The sequence below is a fragment of the Emys orbicularis genome, chromosome 1 (assembly GCF_028017835.1).
Source record: "Emys orbicularis isolate rEmyOrb1 chromosome 1, rEmyOrb1.hap1, whole genome shotgun sequence".
In the NCBI taxonomy this organism is placed as follows: domain Eukaryota; kingdom Metazoa; phylum Chordata; order Testudines; family Emydidae; genus Emys; species Emys orbicularis.
In genome coordinates this window covers 143069055-143090964 of record NC_088683.1, presented here as the reverse complement: position 1 = coordinate 143090964, position 21910 = coordinate 143069055, and the positions used below count along the sequence as shown (strand labels likewise).

General features: G+C 47.9%; 1 protein-coding gene across 1 annotated transcript; it reads right to left on the bottom strand.

Annotated features, from left to right (window-relative positions):
* Positions 1–4674: 4674 nt before the first annotated feature.
* LOC135895236 (C3a anaphylatoxin chemotactic receptor-like) lies at positions 4675–5862 on the bottom strand. Its single transcript, XM_065423313.1, has one exon. The coding sequence runs from the start codon at positions 5860–5862 to the stop codon at positions 4675–4677; it is 1188 nt and encodes a 395-aa protein (XP_065279385.1).
* Between the last annotated feature and the right edge of the window lie 16048 nt (positions 5863–21910).

The following is a 21910-nucleotide window of genomic DNA, read 5'->3' as shown; positions in this document are numbered from 1 at the left end:
AAAAGGAGAATTTCTAGCACAGATGCATTTGGGAATCAGAGAACACTGCCATTTGTAAGGAGATCAGAGGGAATCCTGACCTGTTTTCTATGCTGACTTTTGCAGTCTCTGGGAATGTGAAGCCCACCTGTCAAGTAGGGGAAGCTCAGCAGGTGTATTTTGCACAAGCATTTGGGGGGGGGGGGGGATCGGGTACAGCACATCAAATAGAATTCCCTGGGGCTTTTAACGTCACCATTTCCCCCCCCCCCCCCATCACCGTCCCTACAAATATGCAGTGAGGCTTTTATTTGCATCTCCAAAGAAGACACATGCAAATTAGGAAGCACTCCCCCTACCCCCTCAGTTCTTGTTCAGTTAGTTATTTCCCCCATTAATTTCTTTGGAGACTGTCCTTGCCTGTGGTGTAAGGATGCAAGCAAAGGGAGTCTTGTCTGAATAAATACCCGGTCGGTGGTTCCCATTTGGGGAGTGAACCAAGGATGGAAAGAAGAAGCCACTGCTCAGAGTTGAGGGAGATTTGGGGACTTGTAGGTTAGAGATTGGAGTTGTCCCCCTCCCCCCAGTTGAAGAGGTGTGAGGCTTCACAGTTGTTATGTTTCAGAAGCACCGATGACAGGACAGGAGGTGTGGGGCAGATATTTAAACTGCACAGCCAAAGGGAGGAATGGGGAGGATGGGTCAGACCCCTCACACGTCAGCTGGAGAGAGAGGGTGAAGAGTTGGCACATCTCAAAATCCAGACTCTGTGTGAGCACTTGCAAAGCAGGAAGAAGAGCTGTTGAAGCAGGAATGAGTGTTGAGTTGCCCTTCCCCCAGCTGTGTCCCCCGGCTGTCCCCCTGTTTCTAGCGTGGCTCTGTTCTGTCAAACCTCATGTTTCCTCTTTCTGTTTTGTAACCCCCTAGCCCGTGTTTATCGGTGAGGGGAACCAAGTTGGAAGCAAACCATCATGGGGACTCAACATCCCAACGGTGGGGGAGATAATTTAGCATCGCTTTAGAATTTGCTGTTGAGATAAACCAACTGGATCTTTGTCGGGAAGATGGACAATCTCGGATTTGAGGGACGGTGGGGGGTACTGTTTTTTGTTGTTGTAATTTTTTTAAGTGGGGGTGGTCATCATTGAGCATTCCCAAGGGGAGTGGGGAATCCCAGAGCCGACTTCAGCATAGAGTTAGCCAGCGGTTCTGTCTGCTGCCCAGGATGCGACTGATAAGACCAGGAAGCCATGTTCAGTTGGGTTTCTGTGGCAGACAGCAGCAGAGATGACCTCCCTCCGGATGCCACTCAGTGCTTTGCAGGGGATGTTCCCAAGAGCCGGGCCCATGGAAGTTGTTCAGAAGGCTGCTTGGCCTTTCAGCGAACCCTGAAAACAAACCAAGATGGCTCCTTTGTGTAGTCAAGTGCTCCTCACTTGCATATTCATTTGCCTTGTTTGCATATTCAGTTGCGCCTCATTTGCATATGTAAATATATGCCGGTCAGTGTGCAAATTAGCCTCGCCCCTCACCCTTGAAATACTGTGCATCATTTGTGGGCAAGATGGCATCGGATTGGACACATGGAGTCAAAGGGCTTCGCACTGGAACTGCACTGCAAGCTGGTGACATAGACTGTCAGGAGTGAAGGGATGCAGTCAACGGGGATCAGCCTGCAAGTGAGAGGAGTCCCTTGCACACCCTTGCACTGTGGTGTGGCCCATGATGCTTGTGTCAAAGAGAGAGGAGAGGGGGTGTGGCCTCACAAGTTTATTTTTGTGCATGCTTTCTTAATAAAAACAAAAAGTGAATGTTTATGGTTTAACCCTTTTGGTGCTGGTGTTGAGTTATTTTTCAGTGGCGGCTGCTCAGGTGAAACACAAGATTTATCAACTTTATTGTGAGGGTTTGGCTCCTACCTGCATAGCCTGGAGAGAGAGGAGGAGCTGCCTGCACCAAAGTCAGATATGAAATCAAGACCCTCTGTAGGGAAGACAGCCCTAGGAGCTAGTGAAAGAGCTGCACTGTTGAACCTTTTCACTTCATATAGATCAGTCAGTCTTTCGGCCTGTTCATTCTGTCCATTGCATGATGCACAGCAGAAAGGCAGCATGGAACTACCCCAAATGTAATGGGAAATGTTTGTGTTTTTAATTATCTGCCTGTCACTGCAGTGCATAACTTTGCATTTATTAACACTGAATTTCACCTTTTGTTGCCAAGTCACCCAGTTTTATGAGATCCCTTTGTAACCCTTTGCAGACAGCTTTGGAATTAACTGTCTTGAGTGATTTTTGTATCACCTGCAAACTTTGCCATCTTACTGTTTACTCCTTTTTCCAGATCATTTATGAATATGTTGAACAATACTGGTCCCACCAGAGATGCTGGGGGGAGCCCACTAATTACCTCTCTCCACTGTGAAAACTGATCATTTATTCCTTACACAGTTTCCTGTCTTTTAACCAGTTACTGATCCATGAGAGGACCTTCCCTCTTATCCCATGACTACTTACTTTGCTTAAGAGACTTTGGTGTGGGACTTTATCAAAGGCTTTCTGAAAGCCCAAGTAAACTATAGCCACTGGATCACCCTTGTCCATGTGCTTGTTGACACCTCCAAGAATTCTAGTAGATTGGTGAGGCATGATTTCTCTTTGCAAATGCCATGTGGGCTCTTCCCCAACATATCACGTTCATCTGTGTGTTTGATAATTCTGTTCTTTACTATAGTTTCAACAAGTTTTCCTGGTACTGAAGTTAGGCTTACCGGCCTGTAATGTTCAGGATCACCTCTTAAGTCCTTTTAAAAAATTGGCATCACATTAGATTTCCTCCAGTCATCTGGTACAGAGGCTGATTTAAGCAATAGGTTACATACCACAGTTAGTAGTTAAACTGTGGTGCCCAAAACTGAACACAGTACTCCATGTGAGACCTTACTAGGGCTGAGTAGAATGGGACAGTTACCTCCTGTGTCTTAAATACAACACTCATGTTAATACACGCTAGAACATTAGCCTTCACATTGTTGGCTCGTATACAATTTGTGATCCACTATAACCCCAGGTCCTTTTCTACAGTACTACCATGTAACCAGTTATTCCCACACTGTTAATACACGCTAGAATATTAGATAAGACCAGGAAGCCTGATTTCCAAATTCTAGATTTGGAATACTCTAAGCATTGGGGAAGTTTATATCTGATCAGAACTGTGGCTTTGGCCTATCTCTAAGATTTTGCACTGAAGGAAACAACAGGCTGTTTGTGTGCATGAGTATTTATAGCACTGTGTGTTTTTGTGTGGTCACTTCCTTCCATATCTCTCAGTCCTTTCTCGTGTCTAACAGAAGCATACAGTTTGAATTCAGGCACACCACCTTCCGAGCCATCTCACTTCTGAAATTTTACAGAAGGGGTGACTCAGCTCCAGCCTGCTCAGGGTTACTTGCTGGATAGCAGTCGGTGCTCTGATTACTTGGGTATCCAGCAGCTTTAGATGCAGTAGGGACATCTTCATGATTGGTGGGACCTACCTCAATTGCATCATCACTGTATCTCAGGCTGTAATATCAAGGGGACCTTCTAAAGCCATAAAGGAGAGTCCTATTTCTAATGAACCCATGTCCACAGCATGAAGTTTGTTTTTCAGAAAATTGCCCCTTATGCCCCAGTTACTGATTCTGTGCAGTGATGTATTAGCTGCAATGTAGAAACTCTCCTTAAGCTGCCATGAAAATAAGAGAAGTGGCCCTTTGGGGACAGGAATAGTAGGGTGGATGGCCATGGTTAACTGAAACTGAAAGACCCTAGGAATACTGGCCTGAAAGGTAGCTTCCAATGCTGATGAGCAGGTAGGGGATGTCTGCTACAGTCAGGAGCACCGCCAGCTTTCGGCAGAAGGTTCCGCCCCGAAATGCCGCCCCCCACAGAGGCGGCGGAAGGTCCCGCCGCCGAAATACCGCCGCGGTTGCCGCCCCCCAAATTATAGCGCCCTAGGCAATCGCCTAGGTCGCCTAATGGGTTGCGCCGGCCCTGGCTAGAGTGCACTGTTGTGAGAATTCCCAGAGTACACTCCTGCTGGGCACTGCTGTGAAAAAAGTTCAGGGTCTCAGCTGAAGCAGAGTTAAGGGTGGGGAAAGGAACAATGACAAATTCCAAGGAGAAATGTCGAAGTAACTTCTCCCTGTAATTTTGCAGGTACAGATGATGTGATACATGCTTAATAAATGTAGAACATTGATATTCTGCAACCACATTCTTATTTAGGTTTCAGAGTAGCAGCCGTGTTAGTCTGTATCCGCAAAAAGAACAGGAGTACTTGTGGCACCTTAGAGACTAACAAATTTATTAGAGCATAAGCTTATTTAGTAATGTCAAGGAGTAACTACATAATCCCACCACACATCTTCTCACAAGTGCACTTCTCACTCTCAAATAGGGGGCTCTCTGCCTCCCTTGTATGTCTCATCAGAAGATTCCTTTTTTTGGCATGTCTAACTCTCCTCTCTTCAGGAGGCTATTAAAGGGGAGGTTGGCCTGCTTGGAACTGCCCCAGTCCCCATGGGCATCCCATACAGATTATTGTCAAACTCATTGTTCTGGCTCTGCTGTCCTAAAGCAAAAAGTCACTGCCATGGAAGGTGCAAATGTCCCCCCCCCTGCCCTGGCAGTGCTGTCTGCAAGCCCCATTTTAGAGGGTGTTGCTGCTGATATCCCTGTCTGCTGAAGTCTTGGTCCTGTCCCGTGAGTAGGAAGTGGAGCGTGTAACTTCCTCGCTGAAGGCGCCCTCCAAGATGCCCTGCACTGATTGGCGTCCCTTCTGCCTGAAGTCCCGCCCCACAAATACATAGAGCAAAGGGTTGATGCAGCTGTTGGCATAGGCCAGTACTGTAGAGAGGTGGTCCCACAGTGTCACTGCCTCCCTAAATCCAGTGCCTGGCATAGCTAGGAGAGACAGTGCCCCAACTACATGGAACGGAGCCCAACAGACAAAGAAGGCAATCACCACAACCAGGATCACTCGCAGGGTCTTACCACGGGGTTTGGTAAATTGAGCTCCATGCATCTTGATGACTATAAGGATGTAGCAAGCTGCCATTATGATAAAGGGAAGGAGGAAGCCAAAGACAATCCTGGTAATACTGATGATCAGTAGGGTGGTTGGCCGACTGCTGTTGGAGAAGAAATCATTAAAGTTCCCCAGTAACTCAGTATCATTGTAATGGCTGCCAGGAATATCAGCGCTGGAGAAATCACCAGGATTTTCATATGGGGATATGCCAGAGCTCATGTCTGAATCATTCCCATAATCCATATAATCTCCATAATCCCTATCATCTCCAAATTGATAACTACAAACAGTTTTGCCAAATGCATCTTTGAAGGTCTCACGGTAGAGGAAGGCAGGACAGCACATAATGAATGCCAAGAGCCAGATACAGCCGCACATCACTGATGCAAGCCTCACGTTACGGTGGTTCTGACACCAAACTGGCTTCATCACCATCAGGCATCGGTCAATGCTGATGGCAGTGAGGAGGAAGACGCTGGCAAACATGTTGAGGATGATGGCTGATGGGATAACCTTGCAGAGGAAGCGGCCATATGGCCAGTACTCATGGAGGATCAGGTGAATGATGGAGAATGGCAGAGACATGCAGCACAGGAAGTCAGCAATGGCAAGGTGCAGGAACCACACAGTGTTCACGGTCCGCTTCATTTTCAGGCCAGCCACCCAGATCACCAAGCCATTGCCCAGGAGGCCCAGGATAAAGGTGAGAATGAAGATAATTAAGGAACCAATGATTTCTGGCGCGTAATGTAGTGTGGCACCATCATCTGGCTTGTATGTGCTGTTACTCCTCAGGAGCAGAGACATAGGCCTGGTCTACACTACGACTTTAATTCGGATTTAGCTGCTTTAATTCGAATTAACGCTTGACCCGTCCACACAACGAAGCCATTTAATTCGAATTAAAGAGCCCTTTAATTCGATTTCTGTACTCCTCCTCGACGAGAGGAGTAGCGTCAAAATCGGTATTGTTAATCCGAATTAAGGTTAGTGTGGCCGCAATTCGAAGTTATTGGCAATTCAATGTTATTGGCTACCCACAATGCAACGCTCTGGAAATCGATGCTACTATGGTAGCTTGGACGCACACCACCGAATTAATGGTGCCTAGTGTGGCCGAATACATTCGAATTTATAAAATCGGTTTCCTAAATTCGAATTATATAAATTCGGATTAATCCTGTAGTGTAGACATACCCTTAGTCTTTAGATACTGGTGGGGAAAAAATAGAAGATCATTTGCTATTAACACCATTAACACACCCCACTGCCAGCTGTATGTGCCCAACCCCAAGATCACACTTTCTGTATGTATCAGAACATCCTTGTGTGGGTTGTCAGCAGTCGGGATTGAACCTAGAAGCTACAAATATGAAAGCAGAAGTCCCCCCTACTGCCTGAGCAGGAAGACCTGGCTGTACTAGTGCAAAGGCTGTAGCAAAATCATACATCTCTATGTGGTCTAGCCACTAGAAGTGGTCATAGTGGCACAGTGTAAGTGTTGGTGTACTCAGGTTCTCCTATGTCCAAAATCGCCTTTAATGCCAGCACTATCCTTAGTAGAGATTATCCTTTATTTACACTCCTGGTCACCCTAATTCCAGCTGTCCCTCCTCATCTCCTTTTAACTCTCTATAATATATATATAATTCTCTCATTTCTGCAAAGCTCAGTCTTAGGCTAGGTCTACACTACAGCGGGGGTCCGACCTAAGATACGCAACTTCAGCTACGTGAATACCGTAGCTGAAGTTGCGTATTTTAGGTCGGCTTACCTAGCGGTGAGGACGCGGGAAAGTCGACCGCTGCCGCGCTGCCGCCGACTCCGCTGCCGCCTCCTGCCGAGGTGGATTTCCGGAGTCGACTGCAGAGCGATCAGGGATCGATTTTACCGCGTCTTCACCAGACGCGGTAAGTCGATCCCCGATAAACCGATTGCTACCCGCCGGATCGGCGGGTAGTGAAGACAAAGCCTTAGTTCCTTTAAAATAGAAGTGGTTTTCTCTCTCTTGGGTGGTGAGGTTTATGCCTTGAAAGCAATTTTTGTATTCCATGAGCCTCTGATTTGCAAGTGTTTCCATGATGTAACAACTAGAACGGTGGAGACAGTGATTCCATACAGAAGGGGACATTTCCAGCAAAAGTCTTGTGTAAACCTTCCTTCTCCCCTGCTTTCCTAGACAATGCAGCTTAATCCTGAGCATTCCGCAACCCCCACTATTCCAAGGAAGGAGCGACACAGGATGAAGAGTAAGAAATAGATGGATAGAAAAAGGAAAGGTAAATAAAGAGGTCTATTGAGAGAAGAGGAGAAATTGGAATATGGAGTAATAACAGTACTTGGTACTTCTTATCTCAAAGACCTCTACGTAAGTCAGAAAGTGTCATTAGAAAGCACTTAGTCCTGCTATGATTGCAGGGGACTGGACTAGATGACCTCTCGAGGTCCCTTCCAGTCCTATGACTTTATGATTATCTCCAGATGAAGAAAGAGGCAGAGAGAGATGAAAGTACAGTTTTACTCTGAAATAGGGTTACCATATTCAAACATTTAAAAAAGAGGACACTCCACGGGGCCCCTTCCCCGCCCCCGGCCCCACCCTTTCCCCAAAGTCCCTGCCCCAACTCTGCCCCCTCCTCTGAGCACCCCGCATTCCCCCTCTGATCTTGGTTGGGGGTTGCTAAGTGCTTCCCTGCTCCCCACTCGCCCTGCAGCCCCTGTACCACCCCGCCCCTGCAGCCTCTGCGCCCCCCGCCTGCCCTGCCCCTGCTGCCTCTACGCCCCTGCCTGCCCTGCTCCTCCTTGCCCTGCAGCCTCTGCACCCCTCCCGGAGGGTTACTATATTTCAACAATCAAAAAAGAAGACACAGGGTGCCACCCTAGCCCTGCCCCAGCCCCACCCCCCTCAGAACCCCCCTACCCCCTACCTGTCCCCTGACTGCCCCCTCCTGAGACCCCCCACCCTAACTGCCCCCAGGACCCCACCCCCTATCTAAGCCTCCCTGCTCCCTGTCCCTTGCCTGCCCCAACCACTCTCTACACCCCCTTCTCCCGACAGCCCCCCCAGAACCCCTGACCAATCTAACCCCTGTTCCCTGTCCCTTGCCTACCCCAACCGCTCTCTACCCCCCCTTCTCCTGACAGCCCCCCCCAGAACCCCCGACCAATCTAACCCCCCGTTCCCTGTCCCTTGCCTGCTCCCCCCCTACCAGGCCGAGGGAGAGCTGCGGGGCCCAAGTAGAGCCAAACACCGTTCTGGGCTGCTCTATGGGGGAGGAGGGAGCGGGGGAGGGGGAGGGACTCTGGCTGCTAGAGGCCCCAGTGGCTGCGAGCGGCTTTCAATCAGGCCAGGCGTCCAATCAGCCGCGCCGCACTCTTCATGAGGGGAAGGGGGAAATCCCGGACATTTCTACTTGATTAGAAATTCCCCCCAGAAGGCCATTTAAAGCTGAAAAAGCCGGACATGTCCGGGGAAACCCGGACGGATGGTAACCCTACTCTGAAAAGCAGCAATGTAAAAACAACACCTCTCCCTCAGCCCTTGGATGTGTTCAGAGCCAGATTTACTCACGTGAATGATTAAAATTATTTTGACTGCTTTTCATTCGTGTTCCCCTAGCAGAGCCAAGATAGCTCAGTGAGAGGGAGCTTGATTCTATTTCTTCCTGTGCATTAACAGAATTGTTTACAAGTTCCAGGCAGTTAGACTGATGCCAGACCCATAAAGAGAATCAGGTTGCAGAAGTATCACTGAGGGCGTGATCGGAAGATAGTGAAGTTGCACAGGGATAACCAAGGGTCTAATTCAGCATGCAACATCTTTATTATTGCTGGTGAAGCATGAGAAGGAGAGAACCCAGCGTGATTCTGTTATTATTATTATCATAATTATAAATTTCTGTTACACTAGCAACTAGGCTCCAAGCAGGCACTGAACACACATAACAAAAATCAAACAGGCCCTGCCCCAAAGAATTTATACTCTGTAACATACGATGAGACAAAAGATGGATGAAACACAAAGGAGGGGAGGACAAGGTAAAAACCGAAACAATAATGATTAACATAATAATCAGCAGCAGTCTTACCACATCAGCTGCCTACCCATTGTCAAGAGATTTAGGCATCACAGCAGAGGTGAGTTTTAAGAAGGGACGCTATGGATTGTGATGCAGGAGCTGCTCCCAAGTTAAGGGGCAGCATAGCTGAAAGCATGAAGGTGCTTGAGGAAAATGGCCAATAAAGGCTTGGTAAGGGAGGGCTAAGCTTCCTTCAAAGTAAGGCCTAGTAGTTTGTATTCGATACTGTGAAGAAGGGAGAGCCAATGAGGGAAACAAAGGGGTGCTGGGTGGGGGTGACGTGGTCAGAGAGACCACTGAGGAAGAGTAGCATTTTGAATTGATTTGAGGTGTGCATTCCAAGATCCCAGAACAAGGCCAGGTCTACGCTACAGACCTATATCTGTATAACTGCATCGTTCAGGGGTGTAGAAAATCCACAGGCCTGAGCGACGTAGTTACATTAACCTAGTCCCCCGTGTGGACTGTGCTACATGGATAGAAGAGCTTCTCCCACCAACACACCTGCTGCCTCACGGGGAGATGGATTAACTACGCAGGGGGAGAAGCTCTCCCGTTGGCATAGGAGCATCCTCAATAAGGACTACCATGACACAGCTGCACCGGTGCTACTGCGGCCCTGTAGCACTTTAAGTGAAGACAAGCCCCAAATTTGTTGGACTGGGAGTTAGGAAAAAAGGACACCAGATTGCATTCGATACGTACATACATAAATCCTTGAGAGAGATGGTCAATGTAGGAGTCACAATGCAGCTTTTCACAGCAGAAATGTACTTTAAATGACATCCCCAGAATCTCTCATGGAGTCAGTGACACAGATGGACTAGAATCCAGGTCTCACTATCCCTCCTCAAGTGTAATAAATCCCAGTTCTGCAGGCAGGAGGCAAAGTTACTGTGTAAACCACACACCCCTTTGAGGGCTGAGGCTAAATGCCTGCTCCTTCAACTCCAAATCACAGGCCATTATTATTCCAGCTAAAGATCACCCCTGTCCTGTTTATTGTACTAGCAGGTCCCTTATCCTTCCTGAGGAGGTGCTGCTATGGAGAACCTCCTTTGCTGATACACACACAGAGCCAAGACAGAACGCTGCCCTGGCCACTGCACCAAGCTGCCTCTCAGACTATATACAGTTGCTAGTCAAAAGAAGATGCTTTATACAAACTGAAATCAATCCTGCTCCAAGACAGGGAGCTGGATGAATCCATCTAGAGGGTCTTGTCACATGCTCCCACCCAATGTTTTCTAGATCCCTAAAAGAGAGAGGCATGGAGGAAGTAACAAATGACTACAAAGATAGGGAGAGAGAGTCACTTTAAGAGTGACAGATGGAGGGAAAGAGCAATGTTTTCTAGATCCCTAAAAGGGAGTGAGAGATACACCTATCTCATAGAACTGTAAGGGACCTTGAAAGGTCATTGAGTCCAGTCCCCTGCCTTCACAACAGGACCAAGTACTATCCCTGACAGATTTTTTCCCAGATCCCTAAATGGCCCCCTCAAAGATTGAATGCACAACCCTGTGTTTTGCAGGCCAATGCTCAACCCACTGAGGTATCCCTCCCCTCTCCCCCAAGAGAGATGCTTTAAGAAGGAATGGAGGAAGAAAGAAACGACTACAAAGATAGGGAGAGAGAGATGCTTTACGAGTGACAGATGGAGGGAAAGAGCAATACGGAGAAATTATAGATCAGAATGCTGTTTATCTTCTGTACATACCCTGGTACAGCAGACTCCTCAATTCACTGGCGAGCAAGAACCACTCTGATCATAGCTCTTGTCTTAAGCACTGGCTCTGGAGTCACCAGAGAACAACTTCTATGGTCAGTTTAGGAATTGACTGTTTTTTTAAGCCGGTTATCTTAAAATGTTTTGGACCCAAGCAGAAGGGCAAGAATGAGTCACTTCTGTAATCAGAAAACATGAGCTGCAAAACATCTGGCCTGATGCTGCTGAGCTAATGCAACAGTGGCATGTGGGCAAGTATGGTGCTTACGACAAGAAGGAATGGAAGAGTAAGCAGACCTAGAAGTTATTAGGGAGCATAGATATACCTATAGGAATTCAAAGTTTTCATAAGAAAATTGGACTCACCGCATGAGGTCAAAGCAGTAGATTTTGTCTCTTGCCTCTTGCCAAGCTAACACAGATCATTGCTCCATCTAGTTCAGCATCCCATAGCCTGCTGGACCACATCACATTACTGGTCTAATTTGTCTGGTGTAGCAGATCAGAACATTGATCCATCTGGTCATGTATCCTGTCTCCTGTATATTGGATGCATCTAATCTTATATCCCAACTCCTGTTAACCTGGTCCATCTAATCTGGAATACCATGTCCAACAGAGGCCAATGCCAGATGCCTCAAAAAGAAGACACAAAACCCTATAATGCACCTCACTGCAAGGAAATTTCTTCCCAACCACCAGCTGATGATCAGATTTCACTCTGAAGCATGAGGACTATTAGCCTCAGCCATTTTTACCGTAGGTAGCATCACTGAAAATACTACAGCTTTCGATTCATGTAGGTGTCAAATCTTGTTACTTTTACTCCACTTTTTACCTCAATAATATCATGCAGTGAGAAGTTACACAGATTAATTGGCCAAGCACAGTGGGGCCTTACATTCAACTCGACAGTATTTCTGTTTGTCTGTTTAAAACCTTACTCTCAACTAAGTGCCATTTCTGTTTCTCTGTCTGTCTGTAACTCGATGGAATATGAGATTCTAATGACAATGGCCAGCACATGAAAAATACCTTTAGTACCTTCCAGTGACTTTCACTCAAGCCAGACCAGATCCTTGATTTGCAGCCAAGCGGAAGTGAAACACATGCCTTAGCGCATATCTTGGGAAAAATGAGGGGGTCTCCCCATATCACCACACTGCACCCTCATTTCCTCCTTTGTGGATATAAATGTGCTGTTTCGTAACAGCTCCCTCCTCATCACCATAAATAAATTACATAAAAGAGAAAAGAAAAATATAATGAGCTTTACAAAGCTCTGTATCCTTTCCTCAGCAAAACTGTAAGGAAATGAATTTGCATCTCTTTTCAGTGATGTTGTTTTCTGTTCTGAAACGATAAGAGGAAATGAATATGAACATTTTCTGTCCTTATATGTGAGGGGGCCAGTCGTGAAGAAGCAGGGGGGCTGCAGGGTAGGACTGAGGGGCACTGGCAGGGCTGTGTGGAGAGCCCAGGATGGGGATAACAGGGGGGCTGTAGGGAAGGACTGAGGGGCATTAGCTGAGCCCTGACTGAGGGCGGGGGTGAGGAAGAGGAGGATTGTAGTATGAGAGGCAGCTGTTAGTCACATTGTATGGAGGTGTTGGGGTGATTTTTGTAGCAGAGATTGGTGGGGCAGGAGTGGTTTGGATGATGCTCTATAAGGAGCGGACAAGGGCAGCGCAGAGAGATCATGGCCTTGCAGCAGCTTGATTTTGACCCGACTTTGGACATGTCTAGGGAGGGGGCGATGGGCCAAAATTCCCCACTTTAACCCAGTAGAATAACAATATAGTTTTGGTACCGTGGCTGAGCTGTAACTGTCAATGGACAGGCTCTGTCAGGGCCTGTCCATTGAACACTTCCTGATTCTCCCTGGAGTGTGTCAGTCAGTCTGTTCTGCGGCTGAGCTGCGACGCCCAGTCAGTGCCAGGCGAGCTGGGTGAGGGGATCACTCATGGTTCTTTTCCCTTTCCTTTGGCAGTGAACTCTTATGGTCAGCCTCAGCCTCCCCATCTCTTCTCCGGGCCATCTCCTATGTACCAGATTTCCACCCAGGACAATCCAGGGTATAATCGCCCAGGTAAGGGGTGAAATGATGACGTGTTATTACGACTCCCACCCCAGCTGTCTCTGCCGTCCAGCAGCACATGCTGGCAGGGCCTTTCCCCTCTGCTGTCAGAGAGCGGGAGTAGGGCTGAGGGAGCCTAGACTGCAGGAGGTCCCCCAGCAGGACACTGCCACAGCACTGGGGAGAGCAAGTTCTGTTGCCCGACTCCTCTCACACCCCCCACCTCGTTGCCCATTCACACCACTTTCCCATAGCTGGGTGCTCCCTGGGCACTGCTGTGAGGGAGCTCATGTTGACAGACTCCTTAGGCCTTGGTTAGATGCTGACTGAACACTGTTGAGGGCAGCTCATGGGGAAGCTCCCATTGCTGCAGTTACCCTTAGACCACCTGACCCCCTGCTGCCAATCTGGACACTGATAGGACATTGCCTTGGGGTGGCAACGTGTGCTGCCTGAGGGGGAGTGTGTCCCAGCAGGTCACTGCTGTGGGGAAGTTCACGCCACCTGAGTCCTTCCCCTTTTATTGTTCCCAAGAACCCAGTAGGACAGAGCTTGACTTCTCCTCTAACATCTCTTTCCCCTTCTCTCCCTCTTCCCCCTCCACTCAGCTCACCATCTGGTCCCCTGGCCTCCAGTCCCTCCTCCAGGTGCCAGTGAGGAAATCCCCGACGATTTTGACTGGGACTTGATCCCCTAGCGCATTACAGACTCGAGAGCCTGTCTAGGGTGACCAGATGAGGGGAAGAAAATATCGGGACACATGGGGGGCGGGGTGCCCGCCAGCAGAGCAAAAAAACAACAACACAGTGCTGCCGGCCAAAGATCGGTCGGGACGCGGGACAGACACCGAAATATCGGGAAGGTCCCGATTTTATTGGGACGTCTGGTCACCCTAAGCCCGTTCTTTGTGAGGGACCTGGGAGGGAAAGGGGGCATGGGGTGAAAGGTCACACGTCCAGCTGCCCATGCCTCCCTGCCTTGCCTGTATATAGATATATATTCTCTCTCTGCGCCAGAGAAGACACTGCAAGATGCTGCCGAAGATAATCCTTTCTTCCATCCTGTTTTACCTTCTTTTTTTCTTTTGTTCATTATTATTATTATTATCAGTAATCGAGCACGGCCCTCCCCCACTGGCCTCGGACACGTCAGATCGGCTCCCCCACATTGCGTGGTGCCCTGCGTGGGGCGGAGGGTGGAGAGATGGCTCCCTGGTGCCATGACAAGACCTCAGAAGGCCGAAACCTCAAGAGCATCTTTCTCTGCCTCCCTCATTTCATGTTTAACAATCCCTCTTTGCCGGTGAATCTGTTGTATTGGCTACCGGAGTGAGAGAGCCTAGTGGACCCTGGGAGCCTGTAATTATGTTGTTTCGTAAATGTTGTAAAGGTCAGGGGCTCAAAGGGACATTGGAGGGGTGATTTTAGCTCCGTGATCGTTCTCACACCAGCAAGGGACGGCAAGAGAAGGAGGGAAGACCCTGAAGATAGAAAGCAGAATCTCTGCGGGGGTGAGATACAGCTGGGATTTGGGCCGAGCTGGGAGAGGGAGGCCCTGAGTGCAGAAAAAGGAGAATTTCTAGCACAGATGCATTTGGGATTCAGAGAACACTGCCATTTGTAAGGAGATCAGAGGGAATCCTGACCTGTTTTCTGTGCTTTCTTTTAAGAACATAAGAACATAAGAACGGCCGTACCGGGTCAGACCAAAGGTCCATCTAGCCCAGTATCCTGTCTACCGACAGTGGCCAATGCCAGGTGCCCCAGAGGGAGTGGACCAGCAGGCAATGATCAAGTGATCTCTCTCCTGCCATCCATCTCCATCCTCTGACAAACAGAGGCTAGGGAGACCATTCCTTACCCATCCTGGCTAATAGCCATTAATGGACTTAACCACCATGAATTTATCCAGTTCTCTTTTAAACGCTGTTATAGTCCTAGCCTTCACAACCTCCTCAGGTAAGGAGTTCCACAAGTTGACTGTGAGCTGCGTGAAGAAGAACTTCCTTGTATTTGTTTTAAACCTGCTGCCTATTAATTTCATTTGGTGACCCCTAGTTCTTGTATTATGGGAATAAGTAAATAACTTTTCCTTATCCACTTTCTACACATCACTCATGATTTTATATACCTCTATCATATCCCCCCTTAGTCTCCTCTTTTCCAAGCTGAAGAGTCCTAGCCTCTTTAATCTCTCCTCATATGGGACCCGTTCCAAACCCCTAATCATTTTAGTTGCCCTTTTCTGAACCTTTTCTAGTACCTTTTTTAGATGGGGAGACCACATCTGTATGCAATATTCGAGATGGGGGCGTACCATCGATTTATATAAGGGCAATAATATATTCTCAGTCCTATTCTCTATCCCCTTTTTAATGATCCCTAACATCCTGTTTGCTTTTTTGACCGCCTCTGCACACTGCGCGGACATCTTCAGAGAACTATCCACGATGACTCCAAGATCTTTTTCCTGACTTGTAGCTAAATTAGCCCCCATCATATTGTATGTATAGTTGGGGTTATTTTTTCCAATGTGCATTACTTTACATTTATCCACATTAAATTTCATTTGCCATTTTGCTGCCCAATCACTTAGTTTTGTGAGATCTTTTTGAAGTTCATCACAGTCTGCTTTGGTCTTAACTATCTTGAGCAGTTTAGTATCATCTGCAAACTTTGCCACCTCACTGTTTACCCCTTTCTCCAGATCATTTATAAATAAGTTGAATAGGATTGGTCCGAGCACTGACCCTTGGGGAACACCACTAGTTACCCCTCTCCATTCTGAGAATTTACCATTAATTCCTACCCTTTGTTCCCGGTCTTTTAACCAGTTCTCAATCCATGAAAGGACCTTCCCTTTTATCCCTTGACAACTTAATTTACGTAAGAGCCTTTGGTGAGGGACCTTGTCAAAGGCTTTCTGGAAATCTAAGTACTCTATGTCCACCGGATCCCCCTTGTCCACATGTTTGTTGACCCCTTCAAAGAACTCTAATAGATTAGTAAGACAAGATTTCCCTTTACAGAAACCATGTTGACTATTGCTCAAGAGTTTATGTTTTTGTATGTGTCTGACAATTTTATTCTTAACTATTGTTTCGACTAATTTGCCCGGTACCGACGTTAGACTTACCGGTCTGTAATTGCCGGGATCACCTCTAGAGCCCTTTTTAAATATTGGCGTTACATTAGCTAACTTCCAGTCATTGGGTACAGAAGCCGATTTAAAGGACAGGTTACAAACCTTAGTTAATAGTTCCGCAACTTCACATTTGAGTTCTTTCAGAACTCTTGGGTGAATGCCATCTGGTCCCGGTGACTTGTTAATGTTAAGTTTATCAATTAATTCCAAAACCTCTTCTAGTGACACTTCAATCTGTGACAGTTCCTCAGATTTGTCACCTACAAAAGCCGGCTCAGGTTTGGGAATCTCCCTAACATCCTCAGCCGTGAAGACTGAAGCAAAGAATCCATTTAGTTTCTCCGCAATGACTTTATCGTCTTTAAGCGCTCCTTTTGTATCTCGATCATCAAGGGGCCCCATTGGTTGTTTAGCAGGCTTCCTGCTTCTGATATACTTAAAAAACATTTTGTTATTCCCTTTGGAATTTTTGGCTAGCCGTTCTTCAAACTCCTCTTTGGCCTTTCTTATTACATTCTTGCACTTAATCTGGCAGCGTTTATGCTCCTTTCTATTTGCCTCACTAGGATTTGACTTCCACTTTTTAAAGGAAGTCTTTTTATCTCTCACTGCTGCTTTTACATGGTTGTTAAGCCACGGTGGCTCTTTTTTAGTTCTTTTACTGTGTTTCTTAATTTGGGGTATACATTGAAGTTGGGCCTCTATTATGGTGTCTTTAAAAAGCGCCCATGCAGATTGCAGGGATTTCACTTTAGTCACTGTACTTTTTAACTTCTGTTTAACTAACCCCCTCATTTTTGCATAGTTCCCCCTTTTGAAATTAAATGCCACAGTGTTGGGCTGTTGAGATGTTCTTCCCACCACAGGGATGTTGAATGCTATTGTATTATGGTTACTATTTCCAAGCGGTCCTGCTATAGTTACTTCTTGGACCAGCTCCTGCGCTCCACTCAGGACTAAATCTAGAGTTGCCTCTCCCCTTGTGGGTTCCCGTACCAGCTGCTCCATGAAGCAGTCATTTAAAGTATCGAGAAATTTTATCTCTGCATTTCATCCTGAAGTGAAATGTTCCCAGTCAATATGGGGATAATTGAAATCCCCCACTATTATTGGGTTCTTAATTTTGATAGCCTTTCTAATTTCCCTTAGCATTTCATCATCACTATCACTGTCCTGGTCAGGTGGTCTATAATAGATCCCTAATGTTATATTCTTATTAGAGCATGAAATTTCTATCCATAGAGATTCTATGGAACATGTGGATTCACTTAAGATTTTTACTTCATTTGATTCTACATTTTCTTTCACATATAGTGCCACTCCCACCCCTGCACGACCTGTTTTGTGGTCTCTGGGAATGTGAAGCCCACCTGTCAAGTAGGAGAAGCTCAGTAGGTGTATTTTGCACCAGCACTGGGGGGATTGGGAACAGCGCATCAAATAGAATTCACCGGGGCTTTTAGCGTCACCATTTTCCCCCCCATCACCGTCCCTACAAATATGCATTGAGGCTTTTATTTGCATCTCCAAAGAAGACACATGCAAATTAGGAAGCACTCCTCCTACCCCCTCAGTTCTTGTTAAGTTAGTTATTTCCCCCATTAATTTCTTTGGAGACTGTCCTTGCCTGTGGTGTAAGGATGCAAGCAAAGGGAGTCTTGTCTGCATAAATACCCAGTCGGTGATTCCCATTTGGGGAGTGAACCAAGGATGGAAAGAAGAAGCCACTGCTCAGAGTTGAGGGAGATTTGGGAACTTGTAGGTTAGAGATTGGAGTCCCGTCCTCCTCCCCCCAGTTGAAGAGGTGTGAGGCTTCACAGTTGTTATGTTTCAGAAACACAGATGACAGGACAGGAGGTGTGGGGCAGATATATAAACTGCACAGACAAAGGGAGGAATGGGGAGGATGGGTCACAGGTCAGCTGGAGAGAGAGGGTGAAGAGTTGGCACATCCCAAAATCCAGACTCTGTGGCCTGGTCTACACTATGAGTTTAGGTCGAATTTAGCAGCGTTAAATCGAATTAAGCCTGGACACGTCCACACGACGAAGCCCTTTTTTTCCGACTTAAAGGGCCCTTTAAACCGGTTTCTTTACTCCACCTCCGACGAGGGGATTAGCGCTGAAATCGGCCTTTGCGGGTCGGATTTGGGGTAGTGTGGACGGAATTCGACGTTATTGGCCTCCGGGAGCTATCCCATAGTGCTTCATTGTGACCGCTCTGGACAGCACTCTCAACTCAGATGCACTGACCAGGTAGACAGGAAAAGCCCCGCGAACTTTTGAATTTCATTTCCTGTTTGCCCAGCGTGGCGCGCACAGGTGACCACGCAGAGCTCATCAGCACAGGTAACCATGATGGAGTCCCAGGATCGCAAAAGAGCTCCAGCATGGATCGAACAGGAGGTACGGGATCTGCTCTCCATATGGGGAGACGAATCAGTGCTAGCTGAACTCCGTAGCAGTAAACGAAATGGCAAAATATTAGAAAAAGTCTCAAAGGCCATGAAGGACAGAGGCCATAACAGGGACGCACAGCAGTGCCACGTGAAAATTAAGGAGCTAAGGCAAGCCTACCACAAAGCCAGAGAGGCAGACGGAAGGTCCGGGGCAGAGCCGCAAACATGCCGCTTCTACGCGGAGCTGCATGCCATTCTAGGGGGTGCAGCCACCACTACCCCAACCCTGTGCTTTGACTCCATCAATGGAGAATCACGCAACAGGGAAGCGGGTTCGGGGTACGAGGAAGATGATGATGAAGACAATGAAGATAGCTCACAGCAGCAAGGAAGCGGAGAAACCGGTTTCCCCAACAGCCAGGATATGTTTATCACCCTGGACCTGGAACCAGTAACCCCCGAACTCACCCAAGGCGTGCTCCCAGACCCTGAGGGCACACAAGGGACCTCTGGTGAGTGTACCTTTGTAAATATTACACATGGTTTAAAAGCAAGCGTGTTTAATGATTAATGATTAATTTGCCCTGGCAATCGCGGCCAGTACAGCTACTGGAAAAGTCTGTTAACGTGTATGGGGATGGAGCGGAAATCCTCCAGGGACATCTCCAGAAAGCTCTCCTTCATGTACTCCCAAAGCCTTTGCAAAAGGTTTCTGGGGAGGGCTGCCTTATCCTGTCCGCCATGGTAGGACACTTTACCACGCCAGACCAGTAGCACGTAGTCTGGAATCATTGCATAACAAAGCATGGCAGCGTATGGTCCCAGTGTTTGCTGGCATGCAGACAACATCCATTCCTTATCTCTCTTTGTTATCCTCAGGAGAGTGATATCATTCACGGCCACCTGGTTGAAATGGGGTGATTTTATTAAGGGGACATTCAGAGGTGCCCGTTCCTGCTCGGCTGAACAGAAATGTTCCCCGCTGTTAGCCACGTGGTGGGGGGGAGGGGTGAAGTGATCATCCCAGAGAATTGGGTGTGTATGGGGGGGTAGTTCGGTTTGTGCTGCATGTTAACCCAGAAACCGCAGCCCCCCCTCCTTTTACATTGCAAACTCATTTTAAATGGCCAACCCAACGGGTGCTTGGTATGGGAAATGAGAGTGCTGCTGTTTGAAACCATTCCCACATGTTACGAAGGTTAAAAAAGCCAAAAGCCTGTGGCTTACCATGGCTGCCTGCAAGCCGAATTCTGTTGCCTGGCACTGCGTGAGTGATCTCTCACACCAAACCGGCAGGCCCTCAATATAAGAGGAAAAATGCGACCTTGTAACGAAAGCACATGTGCTGTGTAATATGAACAGCAAAATTTAACGTGAAAGAGTGTACCCATTGTTCTCTAAAATGTGTCTTTTTAACCACCTCTCCCTTCTCCTCCACTAGCTGCAAATGTTTCTCCTTCGCAGAGGCTAGAGAAGATTGGAAGGAGAAAACGGCGGATTCGGGATGATATGTTCTCAGAGCTCCAGATGTCCTCCCACGCTGACAGAGCACAGCAGAATGCGTGGAGGCAGTCAATGTCAGAGTGCATAAAAGCACAATATGAATGAGAGGAGAGGTGGTGGGCTGAATCGCGGGCTGAAGAGAGCAAGTGGCGGGCTGAAGAGGATAGGTGGCGTCAGCTTGCTGACAGAAGGCAAGAGTCGATGCTCCGGCTGCTGGAGCATCAAACTGATATGCTCCAGCGTATGGTTGAGCTGCAGAAAAGGCAGCAGGAGCAGAGACCGCCGCTACAGCCCCTGTGTAACCAACAGCCCTCCTCCCCAAGTTCCATAGCCTCCTCACCCAGACGCCCAAGAACACGGTGGGGGGGGCCTCCGGCCACCCAGCCACTCCACCCCAGATGATTGCCCAAGCATCAGAAGGCTGGCCTTCAATAAGTGTTAAAGTTTTAAAGTTTTAAACTGCAGTATGTCCTTTTCCTTCCCTCCTCCCCCACCCCTCCCGGGCTACCTTGGCAGTTATCCCCCTAGTTGTGTGATGAATTAATAAAGAATGCATAAATGTGAAGTAACAATGACTTTATTGCCTCTGCAAGCAGTGCTCGAAGGAGGGAGGGGAGGGTGGTTAGTTTACAGGGAAGTAGAGTGATCCGTGGGCGGGGGGAAGGGTTCATCAAGGAGAAACAAACAGAAGTTTCACACTGTAGCCTGGCCAGTCACAAAACTGGTTTTCAAAGCTTCTTTGATGCGCACCGCGCCCTGCTGTACTCTTCTAACCGCCTTGGTGTCTGGCTGCGCGTAATCAGCGGCCAGGCGATTTGCCTCAACCTCCCACCCCGCCATAAATGTCTCCCCCTTACTCTCACAGATATTGTGGAGCGCACAGCAAGCAGCAATAACAATTGGAATATTGGCTTCGCTGAGGTCTATCCGAGTCAGTAAACAGTGCCAGCGCACTTTTAAACGTCCAAATGCACATTCTACCACCATTCAGCACTTGCTCAGCCTATAGTTGAACAGGTCCTGACTACTGTCCAGGCTGCCTGTGTACGGCTTCATGAGCCATGGCATTAAGGGGTAGGCTGGGTCCCCAAGGATAACGATAAGCATTTCAACATCCCCAGTGGTTATTTTCTGGTCCGGGAAGAAAGTCCCTTCCTCCAGCTTTTGAAAGAGACCAGAGTTCCTGAAGACGCGAGCATCATGTACTTTTCCCGGCCATCCCACATTGATGTTAGTGAAACGTCCCTTGTGATCCACCAGGGCTTGCAGCAGCATTGAAAAGTACCCCTTGCGGTTTATGTACTCGGTGGCTTGGTGCTCCAGTGACAAGATAAGGATATGGGTTCCGTCTATCGCCCCACCACAGTTTGGGAATCCCATTGCAGCAAAGCCATCCACTATGACCTGCACGTTTCCCAGAGTCACTACCCTTGATATCAGCAGGTCTTTGATTGCGTTGGCTACTTGGATCACAGCAGCCCCCACAGTAGATTTGCCCACTCCAAATTGATTCCCGACTGACCGGTAGCTGTCTGGCGTTGCAAGCTTCCACAGGGCTATCGCCACTCGCTTCTCAACTGTGAGGGCTGCTCTCATCCTGGTATTCTGGCGCTTCAGGGCAGGGGAAAGCAAGTCACAAAGTTCCATGAAAGTGCCCTTACGCATGCGAAAGTTTCGCAGCCACTGGGAATCGTCCCACACCTGCAACACGATGCGGTCCCACCAGTCTGTGCTTGTTTCCCGGGCCCAGAATCGGCGTTCCACGCCATGAACCTGCCCCAGTAACACCATGATTTGCACATTGCTGGGGCCTGTACTTTGTGAGAAGTCTATGTCCATGTCAATTTCCTCATCACTCTCGTCGCCGCGCTGCAATCGCGGCAATCGCCTTCTCGCCTGGTTTTGCTTTGGCATATTCTGGCTCT

Coding starts and splice junctions, on each gene's coding strand:
- LOC135895236 (XM_065423313.1), bottom strand. CDS start 5,862: ATGTCTCTGCTCCTGAGGAGTAACAGCACATACAAGCCAGATGATGGT.